Source organism: Protomyctophum bolini (assembly GCF_963924005.1).
Source record: "Protomyctophum bolini genome assembly, chromosome: 6".
NCBI lineage: Eukaryota > Metazoa > Chordata > Actinopteri > Myctophiformes > Myctophidae > Protomyctophum > Protomyctophum bolini.
Genome location: NC_137867.1, coordinates 15845464 through 15864008, shown reverse-complemented (window position 1 = coordinate 15864008; position 18545 = coordinate 15845464). Strand labels below are relative to the sequence as shown.

At 41.6% G+C, this 18545-nt stretch overlaps 1 protein-coding gene across 2 annotated transcripts in view; it reads left to right on the top strand.

Annotated features, from left to right (window-relative positions):
* The first annotated feature begins 8521 nt into the window (after positions 1-8521).
* Positions 8522-18545, top strand: part of kcnip3b (Kv channel interacting protein 3b, calsenilin) — a 38093-nt gene continuing 28069 nt past the window's right edge. For both annotated transcript variants that reach the window (XM_080766875.1, XM_080766873.1), the window contains exon 1: positions 8522-8602. In XM_080766875.1, coding sequence (XP_080623001.1) covers positions 8597-8602 — 6 coding nt within the window. In that variant the 5' untranslated portion in view covers positions 8522-8596. The remainder of the gene's footprint in view (positions 8603-18545) is intronic.

Here is an 18545-nt window from a genome sequence, read left to right as displayed (position 1 = left end):
ATCACAATTTGTTGCTGTCAGGAGGAAACCACCTAACTAATTTTGTGTGTGCATGAATCAGTGCTATTGAACACCCTTTACGGCTGTGTGTTGTTTCAAAACTATTGAACCAATGAAAAGTAGTAGAAAGCGCTTGGGTCAAAACCTCTTAACTCCATTGGACCCTCAAACTGTCTGCTAAAACAGCTAACTCCCTTCCACGCACATACACCACACTAGGAAGCAACCAATGATGAAGTATGTAGAGACCCCCTAGCTCCAGACCTTTACTCCCTTACACACACTGCTAGCCTTCCTCAGTGTCCCAGCTGTCCCTGTACTCGAAACCTCCATACATTTTCAATAATGAATGTGTAAAGAATATTCCTATACATTTACTCTACATACATTATGCTCTTATTCGTTTGTCATAACAAGAGAAAGGATAATTGAGTGCTCAGCACGAGTCAGGAGAGGGTACAAAGAGAGACCATTGTTTTGTAACCATGATTATTTCTGTGAGTAAAATTGCTGTTGTATACCCGATTATTATTATGTATACTGACCTGCCTGTACCTGCTATGCATGTTCCTGTATTTCTGGGTGACTTGAGCAATACATTTGGATATCCCTGGAATTCCAGTCTACTCTGTCCTGCATTTGTGTCCTGCTAAAAAGAAATACCCCTTATAACATCTATAAAATAAAATAACAAGAAAATAATGGAGGACTGCAGGCTACATTCAGAACATGAATGCAAATGTTTGAGCCAAGGCCTATTTTTAGAACTACCTCTAAAAATAGACATTATTCTCCATAGAAACATGAAATCCATCCGAGTGGTGAATTACAGCAAATCTGCTCTGTGTGCGTGTGTGTGTGTGTGTGTGTGTGTGTGTGTGCTCCCTCACTCCTCACTTGGTTTATTCTGTTAGTACCAGTGGTGGAAAAAGTACTCAAATGTTTTACTTACCGTAAGTTAACGTATAAATGCTGTAATGTAGATGTACTCCGTTACAAATAGAAGTCCCGTATTCAAAATGTACTCAAGTAATACAAAAGTACTAAAATTAAAAGTACTCATATTGAAGAGTGAAAACATTTCAGAAGTTCAAAATGTCTACAAAAATGGCCGATCTACAAGCTCACAATGCGTCACATTGCGACACATTTGTGAGCGGGTAGATCTTCTATTTCTAAATGGCCAAATGTACTTTAGGGTTGAAGTGGCTAATGTTTTCTAATCAAGATTAAACTCTCCAAAGTAACTAGTAACTAAAGTTTTCAAATAAATGTAAAAGCTGAATATTTGCCTCTGAGATGTAGTGGAGTAGAAGTAAAGTTCAAATACCTCAAAATTGTACTACTTAGGTAAAGGTACTTAGTTACTTTCCACCACTGGTTAGTGGTTAGTATTAATTGACAGAGCGACTTGGTGACACTATGCTTGTCCGTCAATTAAAAAAAGACTTAAGCAAATTGCTAACTTTATCATTCTGCATTGCATTTTCCAGAAGGAATCTCCATTCTCTCTCTCAGGCTTCACAGTGCTTTGATGATCACCGCTCCCAGTAGTGCAGATGCGAGGGCCTGCAGCTCATTAGTACACAGCAGCAATGGAAATTGTGCCTTCTCTCCTCTCCTTTGGATTGTCACATGGCTTATAATAAAAAAGGATGTTATATGTGATATTTAAAGATTACATTCAAACGGCTTGCTTAATGTCCTTCAAAAAATCCTCATACATTTAGTATCCCCACCAGAAAATAACTATTACTTGATTCTGTAACGGATAAAGCAAATCTTCCTATATAAAGGATTTGGATGTTAATTAGGTTCAGCTGTATTTGCTTTATGGTAGTCTGTAATGAGCTGTGGTGCACTTTTTTGGCTCAACAATTCCAATTACACAATTCAGTGTTAGGGCCAGGGCCCTGAACATGGGGAAAGAAGCAAACCTAAGCAAAACTAAGACCTAGACGAAGACCTAAGGTCCTCCATTTTCAACATGGAACATTTAAAGATGTACAAATATACACTTCTAAAAACAGGAAATCATATATACACAGTTAACATATATAACAGTTAAAGAAAGTAAAAAGGGGAAACACGTACAGTATGGGGGGAAGGGGGGGTGACTTTGCCTTTTTTTACAGGGGCCAGTTTCGAATTGCAGCCGTCTGTAGGTGCTTTTTTAGAGCAATTTTGAAGGAGTCTATTGATTCACATTTCTTAATGGTTGTTGTAGGCAGTGTAGGGCATTCCACATTTTAGTGGCATAGGAGCTAAATTAATTTAATCCCTTGTTTGAGCCGAATCTGGGTTGCACGTGGTTTGTTGCACTCCCTCTGGTGTTGTGATTGTGGACTTTGTTGACATTAAGGAAGTATTTGGACAGGTACATCTTGGTGGTGTAGCGAATCTTTTAGACCAGGCCTATTGCAAGTTGCTGTACTCTGTCGTCAACCCTAAGCCATTCCAGCCTATCAAAATGGACAGGGATGAGGTGGGTTCGGGGAGTGAGGCCAATAGTAACCTGACCAGTTTGTTTTGGGAAGTCTGGAACCTTGTTTAAAGGGCCTTTGAGGTGCTGTGGTACCAATTGGTGCATGCATAGACAAGAAACCTTGTGCGAGGGCTCCTGTTAGAGTCTTCAAGGTGCTTGATGGAATACCAAACGAGTCGCCCCTTTACCAACCAGCCCCGGCGTACAGCCGGCAGAACTGTGCCGCCTGGTATTTCTAAAGTAACCTAAGTAAATTATGCTTAAACGGTTAAACCTACGCTTATTCCTAACCTTAACCTCAGTAAAACTATGCCTAACCCTACATTTATTTCTATCCTTATTCTGAGTAAAACAAAATTAAGAATACAAAACCGTGGCACAGAGCGGTCGGTGTGAGGTCGGCGGATTAAATTGAGGGGCGAGATGGTTTAGGGGCGATCGCACCTGATACCTGTTGATGAACCGGTGGTGGGGTTGACATGATACAACAAGGAGTACATATAGCCATAATGATAAGCTCAAGAGCAAAAATAACTGATACGATTTAAGCGTTCCAAAGGTACAGTATTTCCTGCAGCTGACTTTGGTTCATATCCAACTTGAGCTCTTTACTGCATGTCATCCCCTTTCTCTGTCCTGCCTTTCCTGTCTCTCTAATATATAAGTAAGTAGTTTTCTCAGTAGCAATATAACACAAAATGCATGTAAACATGTACAGTATTTGTTCATTCATTGATTAATCTAATGATTGTTTCTCTTGTTCTTGTAGTATTATGCTTATGAAATTAATATTGGTTATTTCACTTGTGAATTAATTTGAACCTAGGCTAGAGTAGACATGTGTGCTTCTGTACTACTCTATCCTTTTCATTTTTGTTATATTATGTTTATCAATTTAGGTGTATTTGTGTTTTTTTCTGTTTTGGTGTTTTTGTCGTGGTAGAAAAGAGAGAATGCAAAGGCATTTATACCTCTGAGGAGGGACGGTAGAGTTAATATAGATAGTCAGAACAGGCGTCATAATGAATTAAATTAATTCCAAAGTCTGCGGAAGATGTGGACAGAGAAATATAAAGAACTAAAAAATACTGCTTTATAGCTGAAACGTGAAAGATCACAATGACCAATGAAAGATAGCTGAAATACATTCCAGTATTTCCTGAGATGAATACTAAAGGATCGGTTATAGATGAAGACATGCTTACTATTATCAACATTTGAAGCCACAAATGGTGAAACTAAAGATCAGTGACATACAATATGACCAGAATACCAAATAGGACTAATAGCCACAACCTTTTCATGACATATTGTTTTAAGTAGGTCAAATGGGATTATTATATTATAAAAATAAATAAAAAGTGCATTTCTTTCTAGAATTACCATAATAAAAACATTGCAACTCACCATGTCTCTGAATCAGTGGGAGCCCTGAGCTTGTTTCCCAGCAACAAGACAGTCCCATCAAGGGGCAGAGACAGAGACTTCTGTAATGTTATCTTTGCCATCATTGTGGGAGAACCCAGATTCACAGAGATAGGATGTTGGATATGGAAGCTTCATTTTCGGTGCTTTACCATCCCAGTAGTGTAAATTCACATTATCAATTGGCCCTAAGCACTGGGTGGTTGTTTTGCAGAAACCAAAAAGTAGACGAGCCAATTAGCTTCCATTCTTGGTTTCTGTAAAACGGCCACCGGTCTGCAGAAGACACATGGCATTGGTAATGCCACCGACATACGCAGCGCTCTGATTGGCCGAGCGACACCACCAAAAATACACAATCCCTGATCGGCCGAGCGACAACACCAACATATGTGGATGATGTAACCAATTTGAGTTTCAAACTTATATATAGGACACTTAAAACATTTAGAACCCGTTAGTGGATCTGGAACGGGATATATATGTAGACATATAACTCAGATGTTTCAATTGGAGTTGGATTGGAGTCTGCTGGAGTCTGGCAAATTAAATTGATTTGACATAACTTAAAAAGTCCATGGATGCTGATACTGTCTGTTTCTATTTGCCCATTTGCCAAAGAAGCTTGCAATTTACAATGGGAAAGAGGATATACATAGGCAAGACATCCTCGCACATTGTGTGGTCTATAGACAAACTGGTGGCAGAAGGGGGGGGGGACAGTAAGTTGACAAGAGTCATAGGTAAGTTGCACACTCTGCTTGCACACAAGTAGGTCATTCATGGCCAACTTTGCTATTGTTCTTAACTGATAAAAACTGCTACTCACTATACACTGGATACTTGTTTATAAAAATTTAAGCTGGAGTCAAAGTGAACACCCAGGTTCTTTACTGTGTTGTGAAAATTTGCAGTTGCAGTTGTAGATTATCTTGTTGTATTGTCAGATCACAGCATGCAAGTTCTGATTATTATCCTGGTAATTTTATTAATTAATCCACAAACAGCGCCCCTGTATGCTGATTAATCTTCTGCAAACCTTTGCATGCTCTTTTGCTATTTCGTCTTTCGCTCTCTCTTCTACATCTCTGGAGTGTCTCTGGAGTAAGTAAGATCAGGGCGATTACATCAGGACATTGTGGTATTATGTGTCAGCTTTACTATCTGTCCCTCCCTTCCTGCATGGTTGCTGTTTGTTTTAATCTGATGTATTGTCATTAGAGGAGACTCTGGTCGTCCTTGGGGAAACCAATAGGTGATTCAAAATGCTGACCCAGACGATTCCACAGGGATGATAACAAATCTTCTGTATGAGTCGGTTAATTGGCTTGGGGTGGAATTGACCACAAACACAGATTTGTGCACACCTCTTTGTGTGAGCACGTTTGTAATATGTCTACAGTAAATGTATGCATGCCTGAGTAGGAATAGCAGAGACCTGACAAATAGGTTTTAGTCAGATTATAGACCATTCAGTTTGAGTAATAATACCCATGAAAACAAGATTTTGATAGCATGTGAGGGCATTCTCTCTCTTTCTCACACGCACGAACGCACGCACGCGCGCGCGCACACACACACACACACACACACACACACACACACACACAAGGCTGGTGAATATGCCTTCATTCATCCACTACTCACTCATTTAATTCAGTCAGTCAGTCACCCATCTGCCGCAGTGTTCATGTGTGAATAATACTTACCCAATGAGCACATGTAATTATCCATCGGGTCAGCCAGAATTGTCGCACGCATGCATACGTGTGTGGGTGCCTGTGTGTCTGTGCTGTGATCATCGTGAGAGGGGATGAGATGAGACACAGTACTGCCTGTAAACATGTTTCAGTGACCATTTAGATTCTGTATAAGATAACAGCCTGGGGCGTTGGGTCAGAGCTATTTACATGCAGACAGACATGCCCCGAACAAGCGGGAAGACAGCAGACATCAGCTACACTTCAACTTTCTTGTATCATTTTACAGAATGACAGGGAGGTGAATCACCACTCACCAGTGCCTGTTTGGCACTCAGCATCAAGGGTTAGATTGGGGGCAAAGTCCTTACAACATAGCGACATATCCAGGAGGTGTAAGCTTGTACATCATGTCCAGGGGGTGTACTTGTACATCATGTCCAGAGGGTGTACTTGTACATCATGTCCAGGGGGTGTACTTGTACATCATGTCCAGGAGGTGTACTTGTACATCATATCCAGGAGGTGTAAGCTTGTACATCATGTCCAGGGGGTGTACTTGTACATCATGTCCAGAGGGTGTACTTGTACATCATGTCCAGGGGGTGTACTTGTACGTCATGTCCAGGAGGTGTACTTGTACATCAAGCTGCCTCACGCTAAGGAATTGGGCTCCTGACCTGTGCTGTGGTCACATGCTCGGGAACTGATAGTTCTAAAGGCTACTATTGAGGAAAACAAATACCTAATCTTCCTACACCCACACTTTCTGATATGAACAATAAGGCCATTACACGGTTAGCACTTTCAATATCAAATGACACTGATCATCCTACGTATCGCTTTTTTAACCTCATGCCATCTGGACAAAGATACAGAACCTTGCCATGGAAAAATGTCAGTTTTAGCAGGAGTTTTGTCCCCTCAGCCATCAAATAAACTGCCCCGCCGATAGGATGGTTCTATACAACGTACATGTATGATGGGATGGTTCTGTATACAGTGGGGACCTTATTATGAGCTATGTGTTGTTTTTGATGTGGGTGTTTGAACAGACTGTGAAGACAAATATCCTTCGGGACAATAAAGATTATTATTATTAATATAATAAAGTGTGTTTGAGTGTTCTGCAGTCTCTTGAGCAACATAACTCATAACAAAATATATGAAAATATGCATAACATGGATGAGAATGTATCTACAAATACTAAATATAGTGAGTGACAGGTCCATTTGGAATGACCTTGACATTGCTGAGTCTTTAGAGGGGCCACACATCTACACTGTAGACAGAATGAGGATAACAGAGTGCATCAACCCCGTGGAACATGGCACAATGAATAGTTTGGATTAAAAAATCATAGGGTGCCTGCCGGCCACTGTATTTTTATCGGCCACATGACGTCTTATGTCATCATTTAGTGCCCTAAACAAACATGATCTCATCTCATGATTTATGTATAAGTACTCTAAACAAACATTTAGTAGGCCGTTTTGAGAGACAACTGTCCTCTCCTCAGCCTTACAGGCGTTTACAATGCTTCACTGTTCATTATGTAATCAACATGATGCGTGTGAGGATGCTTGACCCGGCTTGATTGATACTACCCCCCACCCCCATCCCCCGAACACCACCCAGAGGAAAGGTCACCTATAACTAAATTGATTCACTTCTTTGCCAGGCAGGAAGAATATGAACAGAATAATTTTAATTGCATTTCTCTATCAATATCGGTGGTAACGTGCGCACCTTAGCGTGCTGAAATTGGCTGTGCAAAGAGTGTGAAAGAAATTATTTGAAATAATATACTGTACTAGAGGTGTGAGCCGCTACACGGCCTTCACAATGACTGAGTCCTTGTTAGCGCTGGTCTACAGCTCTAATTATGTTACTCTTCTCTTCCTGCACATGAAATGCAGACCAGCCTCTCATCTGTAGCGAAAATATAAAGAACGTTTTTGCTACTCACCAATGAAAGCAATAGAATACTTCTTATTTAATGAAGCAACGTTTCGGTCCCTCCGGACCTTCCTCACCAATACAAAGGCGGCTTATCATATTAGAAAGCCTACTTTCCTTTGTGAATACACTCTGAGGCCAGAAAGGGATTTTGGCCAGAAAGAGATTTTTTTTCACCCTCTACCGATATTTTCAAGAAAAAGATTTTTCGTTCAGGTGAAAAAAAATCCGAAAAGTGCATTTTATACGTGTGGTGGGGGACTCGGAGTGCGTCCACTACGGAAAGTAGCTTTCTTTCTTTTCAAAATCTTTTTATTCAATTCAATTCAATGTTCATTGTGACAAACCCAGGGGCAAGTATTAAACAGACATATCAAAATATGAAAATTTAAATTTAAACTCAATCCCCTATCCCACAATGTCCCTTTTATGCCCCTATATGGAGATCCCTGATGTAATTGGTACAGTATCCATGATAAACCTGTATATGCCCATATGGGCCTATCTGTCTGTATTCATGAGTTTCAAATGTAGGCTAGTTCTACACCTGCTGCCATGTTGATGATGTGGAGGACCAACAGGTGTAGCAACCAAATTAATTCGATCGTTAATTAGCCAATCAGACTGCAGAGAAATTGAAACATGCACCTGTGTTGGTCCCCAACATGGCAGCTACTAGCGCTAGCCTACATATGAAAAAACTCATGTTTGACAGTTATAGCCTGTTCTCAACACAGGATGTATTCATGTCCTGTTTGAGATTTCTTTCGGTACTTAAGCCCGTTGATGTTAACACGCAACCAATGGGCAATGACCATAACTTCATTATTTACGCTTCAACCTCCCCCTCTCTCTCTCTGACTGACCCCTTCCTTTTTATCGGTATTGCGGCTCAGTCAGGGAGGGAGGGTGCATTCCTTTGCATGTGCCAGTGGTAGGACTCGGAGGTGTCTACAAGAAACGCACGGGAACTCAACAAGCAGAGCAAGTTAGCAACTGTAGCCCATAACAACACGCGGTGAAAATATGCAGGTAAGAACAAGGAAAAACATGTCATTCCCGTTATGCATGCAATATAATTATTGTAACTGATTTCGATTTGGTTTCTCGTGCGCCCGCGGACAGATGCGTGCGCAAATCGGCTCAATATTTGAATAGTGCTTTCGTAGACTGAGTTAGATTGATTCCGCGTTTGTTTCAGCGACATATTTCCACACACGTAAACACTCATTGAAAGGCGAGTTTTTGAGCGAAGTTACGTAATACCAAGCCTGTGCACACAGACACAGTAGCTGCTCGGAGCAGAGCGCACCATGGAGAGCAGAGCAGAGCGCCCAGTGCTCCAAGCGGCTTCCAGGCGCAAATGTCACATAGCAGCGTTCATCTACATCTTCCACCAAGACATTCTGTCAAACTCAATACAAAGACTGTTCAGATTTTACGGGGGCCAGTTTCGAATTGCAGCCGTAGGTGCCCTTTGAGAGCGGTTTTGAAGGAGTCAATCAAGGGATTAACATGTCTTAATGACTGTTGGTAGGGCGTTCCACATTTTGGTGGCATAGGAGAGAAAATAATTTAGTCTCTTGTTTGTGCCGAATCTGGGTTGTACATGGTTTGTGGGTGTGGTGTGGACTTCGTTAACATTAAGGAAGTATTTAGACAGGTACATGGGTATCTTGGTGTATCGAATCTTGTGGACCATGCAGACCCATTGCAAGATGCTGTACTCTGTTGTCGACCCTAAGCCATTCCAGCCTGTCAAAGTGGGCAGGGGTGAGGTGGGTTCGGGGGTGAGGCCAAGTAGGAGCCTGACCAGTTTGTTTTGGGAGGTCTGGAGCCTTGTTTTAAGGGCCTTTGAGGTGCTGTGGTACCAAGAGGTGCATGCATAGTCAAAGAAACCTTGTACGAGGTTGAGATTACTGAGATTACTATTTGATCCGAAGAGAATGGATTCAGTTTTTCCCAGGTGTAAGGATAGTTTGTTATCAGCGAGCCTGTGTGTGTGTGTGTGTGTGTGTGTGTGTGTGTGTGTGTGTGTGTGTGTGTGTGTGTGACCGCACAGGTTCGGGATCTCATGCAGATTGATTGATTGAAAATTGAAATATTTATTAACAGTTTGCAGAATTACAGTACATTTCAGGCACAAACTCAATACAAAGACTGTTAACTGTGAATGGACGACCCAATTAAGCATTACACTTGTTTACAAGAGGGTCCACCATGTTCAATTCATCAAAACATTTAGAGACGTACAAATAGACACTTCTATATAGTCAAAGAACAGAACAGGAATTCATCATAAAGGAGGTAAAAAGGGGGGGGGATTCAGATTTGCCAGCATTTTGGCATCATTTGGGCATTTAGAGGGAACCAAAAAAAAACTGAAACTGTCAAATGTTCATACTGGCAAAAACAGCAGCCGATTGACAAGCGTTGTGAGCTTGTAGCTCTGCTATTTTTGCAGAAAGTTTCCCACCCCAGAATGTTTCAAGTTGTTTGTGTGTATAAAATATAAAATGCAGTGAGAAATACATTTTTGATAACCACGTTTTCTCAGTCAGCTGTCAAAAAACATTCTGAGCTCCCAAGTTGTCCTTCTAGTCCTCCAATAAGAGAACAGCATTTGGCCTAGATAAGAACGCTCTGCACTTCAAAATGTCTAGAATATAATTGTTCCTCCCATCTCTGCATTTGTTTCAAATCTGATACACTAATTCAAAGTTCTAAACTTGTGGGCCCAGAGGACAACCTGGCAAGCTAGTGGCCTTTAACACCACCATTAAGCCAACTTGATATGGGTCTAATGTTTGTGTAGATCTGCATATTCAATGTTGATGTAATTTCTATCCTATGAATGTAAATATTCCTGGGGAATGCCACTTCTAAAGCCCCTGGCATTCTCCCTCACATTTCTATTGACTTTGTGTATCATTTTTAAATATTCTTGTAAGTGAAAATATTAACAAACAAGCATTTCCAGTTGTCCACATTTTACTCCGAAACAAGTTAACTCAGCATCTTCATTTGTGTATATATTAGATTATCTACTTCATTTAGTGGGGAAATTAAACAGTTAGTTCTTATACCTGTTGTAAGCACTAAGTTGATGCACAGAACACGGAGTTCTTATATGCACACAGCCACACAAGGACATTCAAAGGAGACATAATCTTCTTTTATTATATCAACAATCCTCACACCCATTATTTTAATGCCTTCTTAAATTGTACTTTGTGATGTTGGTGCACAATCCACACACCCATTATTTGTAATGCCTTCTTACATTGTACTTTGTGATGTTGGTACTCAATGGGGTAAGCCGGCAGTGAGGCAGCTTGATGTACAGATACATCCCCCAGCCTAGATGTACACATACACCCCACTGGACATGACACTAGTATGTCGCAGGGACTTACCCACAATCCAACCCCTTGATGTGTCAAGCAGTGAGCCATTGGGTGAGCCATCAGTGCTGCAGTCTGCAGGCATCGTGGCACCTGAGTTGTACTTTAACCCTAAACACATTCAGTGTGTTTATACTGTATGCAATAGGAAGCATCTTTGAATAATCCAGATGCTGTCCTGTCTGGAATCAGGATGAGTGCTATTGTGGAGTGATCGGCTAAGGCCGAGCCCGACTGCCCTGGTAGAGCTGACCATAACGTATCAGGATTCACTGTACTTAAAGAGGGAGTGACACAATTTTAGTATTTTAGTTTTTCATGCGTCTATGAGGTGACAGTACTTCATTGGACACCCTGGAGTGTGCCCACATCAAAACAACATTTTAACAAATACTGTACACTTTTTTGAAAAAATTATACCTCCTTATATAACAATATGACCTGATGATCATGTTTTAGGGTGGAAAAAAATCACGGCACTCCATCTTTAACTATTAAACGTCACAATATTGCTTGTTCTCAACCTGTATTAAACCCTGTCAAAACGTTTTGTGGTCTATGTTGGGTACCAAGTTATAACCCTATGTTGAGAAACACCCATAGACAGTGGTTTTGTCCTTAATCCATTCTAAGTGATTATCAGTGTGGATGGATGACAGCTTGTGGGCCTAGAGGGATGTCTTCATTGCATATGGCTCAGTCCAGTCAGCACAGTTTTCCACAGCCCACTGTTTCCATGTCAATCAAAGCATTCACATATAATTAGCCTTTACAAGATCAGTGACCATTATACCACACTGGCTGACAGCTAACCAGTGTTAACACACACACACACACACACACACACACACACACACACACACACACACACACACACATACACAATTGGGTGAGGGACAGGTTTAGTGATTGCAGATTTAGACTCATGGATAATTTAAACGCTCTGGTAACACTATCCCCCAAAGAGGCCAAGAGTTTGGGAGACTCAGTCACACTTTTGATCTAATCACTAGATCTGCCAAAACCAAACAGCAGTGAACTAATGGGAGCGATGCAAACCTACGATCAAGATACTATCAAGGAGAAATTATGTTTAGTGCTCAATCTGCTGTTATCATTTCAAACCACAGTAGATCAATAGCAGGGCTGCACAGTATTGACAAAACAACATACTGCAATATGAACTGCAATACTTGCAAGCACAGCATTTTTTAAACATTAACTTTCCTCTATGCAGAAAAATGTGAAAATGTTTCTTCAAAATGCCAATGTAAGATTTCTGCACAGAACACCTTTTTAGGAATCTACTTGAAACACAATTGCAGCCACTTAAATTATGAATATGTATTGTGATTTATATTTTGCCTCTATATAAAGTGAAGCCCTTAGTTATAAACAGTAAATTAGTTTCAGCTGGTCATTGTGTTCACCATTATGTGCCACTGATACCCTACTGATTTCTTAGGGGTCTTCATTGTGTCTCCCTTCTAATACAAGTTTAGTTAGTGTGGTTGCTATCTGCAACATACTATTGTTCCCTGTCCAAGAATGTTTTGCCAGCAAAGTGAACCTGCTTTTTGTTAACTTTTGCACAACAGAAAAGTGAAACTTTTGGTCCTGTTCGTTCACACACTGTTGTCACTTGTTACTACTGTTGTCATGCTTCACATTACATCACAATATATAATATAAATGGTAAGACAGAATTCAGTTCCCAGTGGATTCCTTGCAAGTTGCGACTCACGTCAGTGCAGCCACACTTTCTAGATTTATATGTTGTGTATGATGCTATAATCCCACATGCTAAAATAACAATTTCAAAAGGTTTTGATTACAATGTCAGAGGGGTTTTCAGACTGTGTGCAATCACTGTGTGCAATCAAGTACACACACACACACACACACACACACACTATCATATATCATACCGTGAGTGTCATTGCCCTGCCTAAGTCACAGTAAGATCGACCCAGACTAGAAATAATGCAGGGCGGTTGAGATGATTGGCTTTGGGAGATGGAGAGCGGGATGCTGATCAATTTGTCCTATCTTTATCATATATCAATATACTCTCTGGGACAAAGATGATGCAAGAATTGTCTATTGTCTTTAACATAGAATGCTCCCTCTGTGTGTGCATGCTTGCGCACGCTTGCGCACGTGTGTGTGTGTGTGTGTGTGTGTGTGTGTGTGTGTGTGTGTGTGTGTGTGTGTGTGTGTGTGTGTGTGTTTAAGGGATGATAATGTAATATACACTCTGGTATTGCTCTGGTCCCCCAACCTGTATTAATTCTCTCTTCACATGAGGTCTCACACAATGCATGGGTATGTGCATGCACGCACGCACACACACACACACACACACACACACACACACACACACACACACACACACACACACACTGCATGCAGCAGCTATGGATTCCCCATCTTCCCACAGACACATTCATACACAGTGACAGCCATGCAAATAGTATGGCCTTTCGACCATCGGCATGTGTACACAGATATGAATACAACAACTAGAATCAACTTTAGTGTCACATCACATGTGTACACAGATATGAATACAACAACTAGAATCAACTTTAGTGTCACATCACATGTGTACACAGATATGAATACAACAACTAGAATCAACTTTAGTGTCACATCACATGTGTACACAGATATGAATACAACAACTAGAATCAACTTTAGTGTCACATCACATGTGTACAAACTACAAAGCGTGTGTGAAATTACTTTATATGCATGTTCTGCTCTCAGAAAAGCTTTTTGTGCAGGTGGAAAACGTACCCAGCATTTGAAAGTCATACCGTGTAACCTTTTCATCAGTGATTTTGATATACTCTTTCAGCGATATATTTTTCCACTATAACCATTCCACTTGAAAGGAACACTGTTAAACATGACTTGCAAAATGACTATAAGCACCAGAAATGTATTTACGTATTTTACAGTTAATAAATACTGTTTATAACAACGTGTTGTTGCTAAAACATACCATTAAATAAAATAAAAACTCATATATTCCCTGGAGGCAGTGTACCGTAACCATATCTTACCTCCAACGACGCTCTTGGCTGTCTGCACCATCCGGTATAGTGCTTGCTGTTGTAGAAGGTGTTACATGCTGGTTGTGTGTGTGGCCCCTTTGAGGTCCTCAGAGATATGTATATTCCATGCTGGTTGTGTGTGGCCCCTTTGAGGTCCTCAGAGATATGTATATTCCATGCTGGTTGTGTGTGGCCCCTTTGAGGTCCTCAGAGATATGTATATTCCATGCTGGTTGTGTGTGGCCCCTTTGAGGTCCTCAGAGATATGTATATTCCAAGGAACTTGAAATCAGAGAACAGCTAATTTATGTTTGACATGCTGATGCTTTATTGGTTGAATTTGAATTTCTTACTGCGCATGCTAAAACAACCTGAACATACATAATAATCTACTACAGCTGTGGATTATTATATTGGCAATGGTGATTGAGTGGAGTGACGCTAGTGTTGGAAGCACATGTACAGCTTTTTGACTGCAATCCTAAACGTATTGTTTGACAAGAAAATAACATTTTAAGAACCTGTACTGCACTTACCTGACAGAATAATTCTGTAAAAGAAAGTGTACCTAAATACCTGAAAGGAAACCAATTTTGTGGATCCGTTTTGGCAATAGGCAAATTGCCATGGGTCCAGCAGTCTCACCAACCTCTTAAAGCATTTACTGACAACTGAGATCTCCAGTCATTCACAATTGCCATCTTGGAGTGCTTGGGGATTGGCATGATGGTGGACTGGACACCTTGAGGCCTTTTGGACCACAGCCAATAAGAGGGAGAGTTTAATCTTTCGGTCAGAGGGGGGGGCACTTTTTTAACACGTTATCTCATTATAGGTGGTTACCATTTGGTTTTTTAAGGCCATGTTGTGCTTGTGCACACACAGTGAGTTAATTTAACTCTGAAGGTCCATTTGAGTATATTGGGTCCCATTCTTACTCCACATCTCTCACTCTCTCTCCCATTCTCGTCCTTTTTCCCCTCTGCCTGATGTCTTCCCTAGCTCTTTTTTTTATTTGTTGCCTTTGATGCGCACAAGGGTGCCAACAGGCTGACACACATGACACACGGACGGACGGACGGACAGACACAGTACACCGTGTCCCATGTAGCAGGAGTGCACAACTCTTCCCCTTCAGCTTTAGTCACAGATGACATTCACACACTTCACCTGGGGCATAGCTGTGGTGGTGACAGGTAGACATCAGGGAGTCAGAGGAGAGAAGGAGGGAGACATCGTGGGAGGACATGCAGAGAGAGGAGAGAGAGCAGGGAGGAGGTGATTGACTGTAAAATAAATTGTGAGGAATTAAAAGATGAGGATAGAGAGAGAAGAGGAACAGTGATATGTGTTGACACTTTGGGTCGATGGGGAAAATACTGTATATTAAAAATATTAATATGAATACATTTTCAATATTTGAAGCAGTGCTGTATTTTTAGGTGCTCATGCCGCATGTCAGTTTGCATTTGTTTGTGTTGTTTCCAGAGCCTTTCTCATTATTTCAGTAAAATCACAATGAATACAATCTATTCTTGTGCAGCATGCTCCTCCGAAAGAGTGAGCCTGCCAGTGACGATCTGCGAATAATAAACAGATGTTTGGATGAATGGAATTATTTCACTCATCTCTTCATCTCATTGTGGGCTAGGGCCGGTGTATGCTTGGCAGCAGCCTTCTTCACATTAAAATTAAGGGTGATTTATACTAGCCTGGCTAGTATGAATCTGCCAGAGTGAAATCATTAGCTAGGTTGCCTTTTACTATGGCCAGTCATGGTGTTCACTGTGTTGTGAGCTAGTAGTCAAAGTAGTACGATTTGTCACACACGTTACCGCAGTGAAATGTGTTCTCTGCCAAGCAGTGCACTTCCATGCAGGGGGGCATTGGGTCCCATCTTTACAGTCTTTGGTATGACTCGGCCGGGGATCCGACCTCCCAGTTTCAGGGCGGACACTCTAACCACAGGCTCATGGCCACTGTCTGGTCAAGTATAGTAGATCAGCTATTTTCACAATTTCTTTTTGAAAATGTTGGATATTCGTTGGAATTCTTTGGAAACATTTTGAAATGAGTTGAAACACTTTGAAAATGTCAAATAGGGATGCGATGTTGAAAGTGCTTAAGTCCTGGTTGGCAGTCACACACTTGACAAGTGACATCAGGGATGCAGAGGAGAGAAGGAGGGACATACCGTGGGAAGACATGCAGGGCGAGGAGAGAGAGGTGGGAGTGGGTGATTGACTGTCAAATAAATTGGGAGCAATGGAAAGATAAGAGAGCGGGAGGAACAGTAACGAGTGCTGACACTTCGGGTCGACGCGGAGAATATTAATATGATGAATATGTAATGAGGGACTGGAGGAGAAAAGAGAGGGAGGGAGAGAAACTTGTAGGCGAGAGAGAGAGAGAGAGAGAGAGAGAACAGAGAGACAGAGTGTATTTTGGGGCTGGCGCAGCAGGGTGTTAATCACATGACTATTAATGGAATCTCCCAGCCTTAACTTTAACGGGAGTCCTCATCCCGTCTGTCTGTCTGTCTGTCTGTCTGTCTGTCTGTCTGTCTGTCTGTCTGTCCTGTCCGTCTCCTGTTTGCATGTAGAGTAGTGTGGGGTGACAGGAGCCTTTGTAACATCAACTTCATGGCAAATATTACATAATTAATGCCCCAGTAAAGCAATGTGCTGGATGTAATATTCTGTACTTGCCTTGAGTGTTGCAGCTGCATGGTATTGTATAGTGTGTGTGCCTGTATGTGTGCGGACGAGAGGATCTCTGTGGTCAAGGGGATGTTAAGGGCAGATGTTACAGTGCCAAAGTGCTGCTCCGGGACTGAAGCAGCTCAGGCGTTAAGAGGGAACAGGCTGCAGCTGAAACATCTGTCTGTCTGTCTGTCTGTCTGTCTGTCTGCCTGCGTGCGTGCGTGCATGGACCCGTGTGTGTATACATCATATGCAGCACATGTGCATATCCAGCGTAGCTGTCCAGTGGTCCGTGGGTTAACATAACGTCTTAACGCAGTGCTGTATTTTCATGCGTTTACGCTGCATGTCAGTTTGCATTTCTTTGAGTTGTTACCAGCCCTGTTGCCATCTCATTACTTTCCATGTATAAAGCCACAATGAAAACAATCTATTCTTACATTACGCTCCTCTGAAAGAGTGAGCCTGCTGCTGATCTCGTACATGTACATCCAACCTTTCTTCTGATTAGCCCTGCCCGCCCTGCCACTGTTGATCTGCCAATGGAATGAATGGAATTGTGTCACTCAGCTAACTCTGTTTTTTTCCACACAATAATTAAGAAAGAAATAGAAATAGTAAAAATCACACTTGTGATCATACATCACATTCCGTGCTCAGCCAATCAGCTGAGCTCATTCTGTGCTCTTACGGACAGACACACATACACACAAAGATGTGCATAGGAGAGTCTAGTGCCGCTCCAAAAATAGCAGATCAACTGTTACTGTACAAGCTCACATCGAAATGTGTTGTGAGCTTGTAGATATGCTATTTTCACTATTTACTCATTTACCGCCAACACCCCCATCTGGTGTCTGAATTGTGTACTCCAGGATACCAGCCAGTCATCTTATATTGGAGACACCTTTAGCCATTTCACTCTGAAACTGAGTTTCAGGGAGTGAATTATCGCTATGTAACGGGTCCCGCAAATTTGATTTAATTCACCCAAAACATACATTTTGTAACCGGGGATGATATTGTTTAGAAAAATGAGGTGCAAATCAAGCTTGTTTTGACCCAAAAAGAAGAATCAGAGATATTACAATTCTAAAAACTGCGTTCCCATAGACAGCATAGAGGCCCACGAGTCTCGGAGCTCGAGTCTCGAGTCTCAGTGAAAACAAAAAACAAACAAAAAAAGAATCTGCCTGTATGGAGTTCACCTGTTCTGACATTCCATATGTTGATCTGACCTCATCAAACCCTGTACACTCAAGACATGCTCCTTATATGGCCAGTACAGATTCCATTTTGATCTGACCCCCCCATGCCAAAGTGCCAGCGCTCGCCCAGCAGTCTACCGTCAACGAGGCGGAATGCCTCGCTGACGGTAGACTGTCGCTTCTCGCCCTTTTGGGGCGAGGTCGCTTTCTGCCCTCGGGCGTCTTACTGGTATAGCCCATTGTGTATATTGCGTATAGCTTTTTTCTTTTTGGGCTTTACCCCGTCTTGCTGCTCGCAGCTATATTTATTATTATTATTATTATTATATTTAATATGCTACTCTTACATGGTGCACAGACATTGCCTATGAAAATGTGTTTCCCAGCAAAGTGTTTTATATCTCCATCTCTGCCGTGCAACCTACGCCCTCTTGCTGTCCTCTGCTCTGCTGCTCTGATAGGCCAGTATTCATTATGCTAATTGACTTCACTTCTTCCAAGAACAAGCCTGCACCTTGTTCACCATGCCACATCCTCTCTCTCTCTCTCTCTCTCTCTCTCTCTCTCATATATTGTAGCTTCTTCCTTCTCTCTTCCTCTCT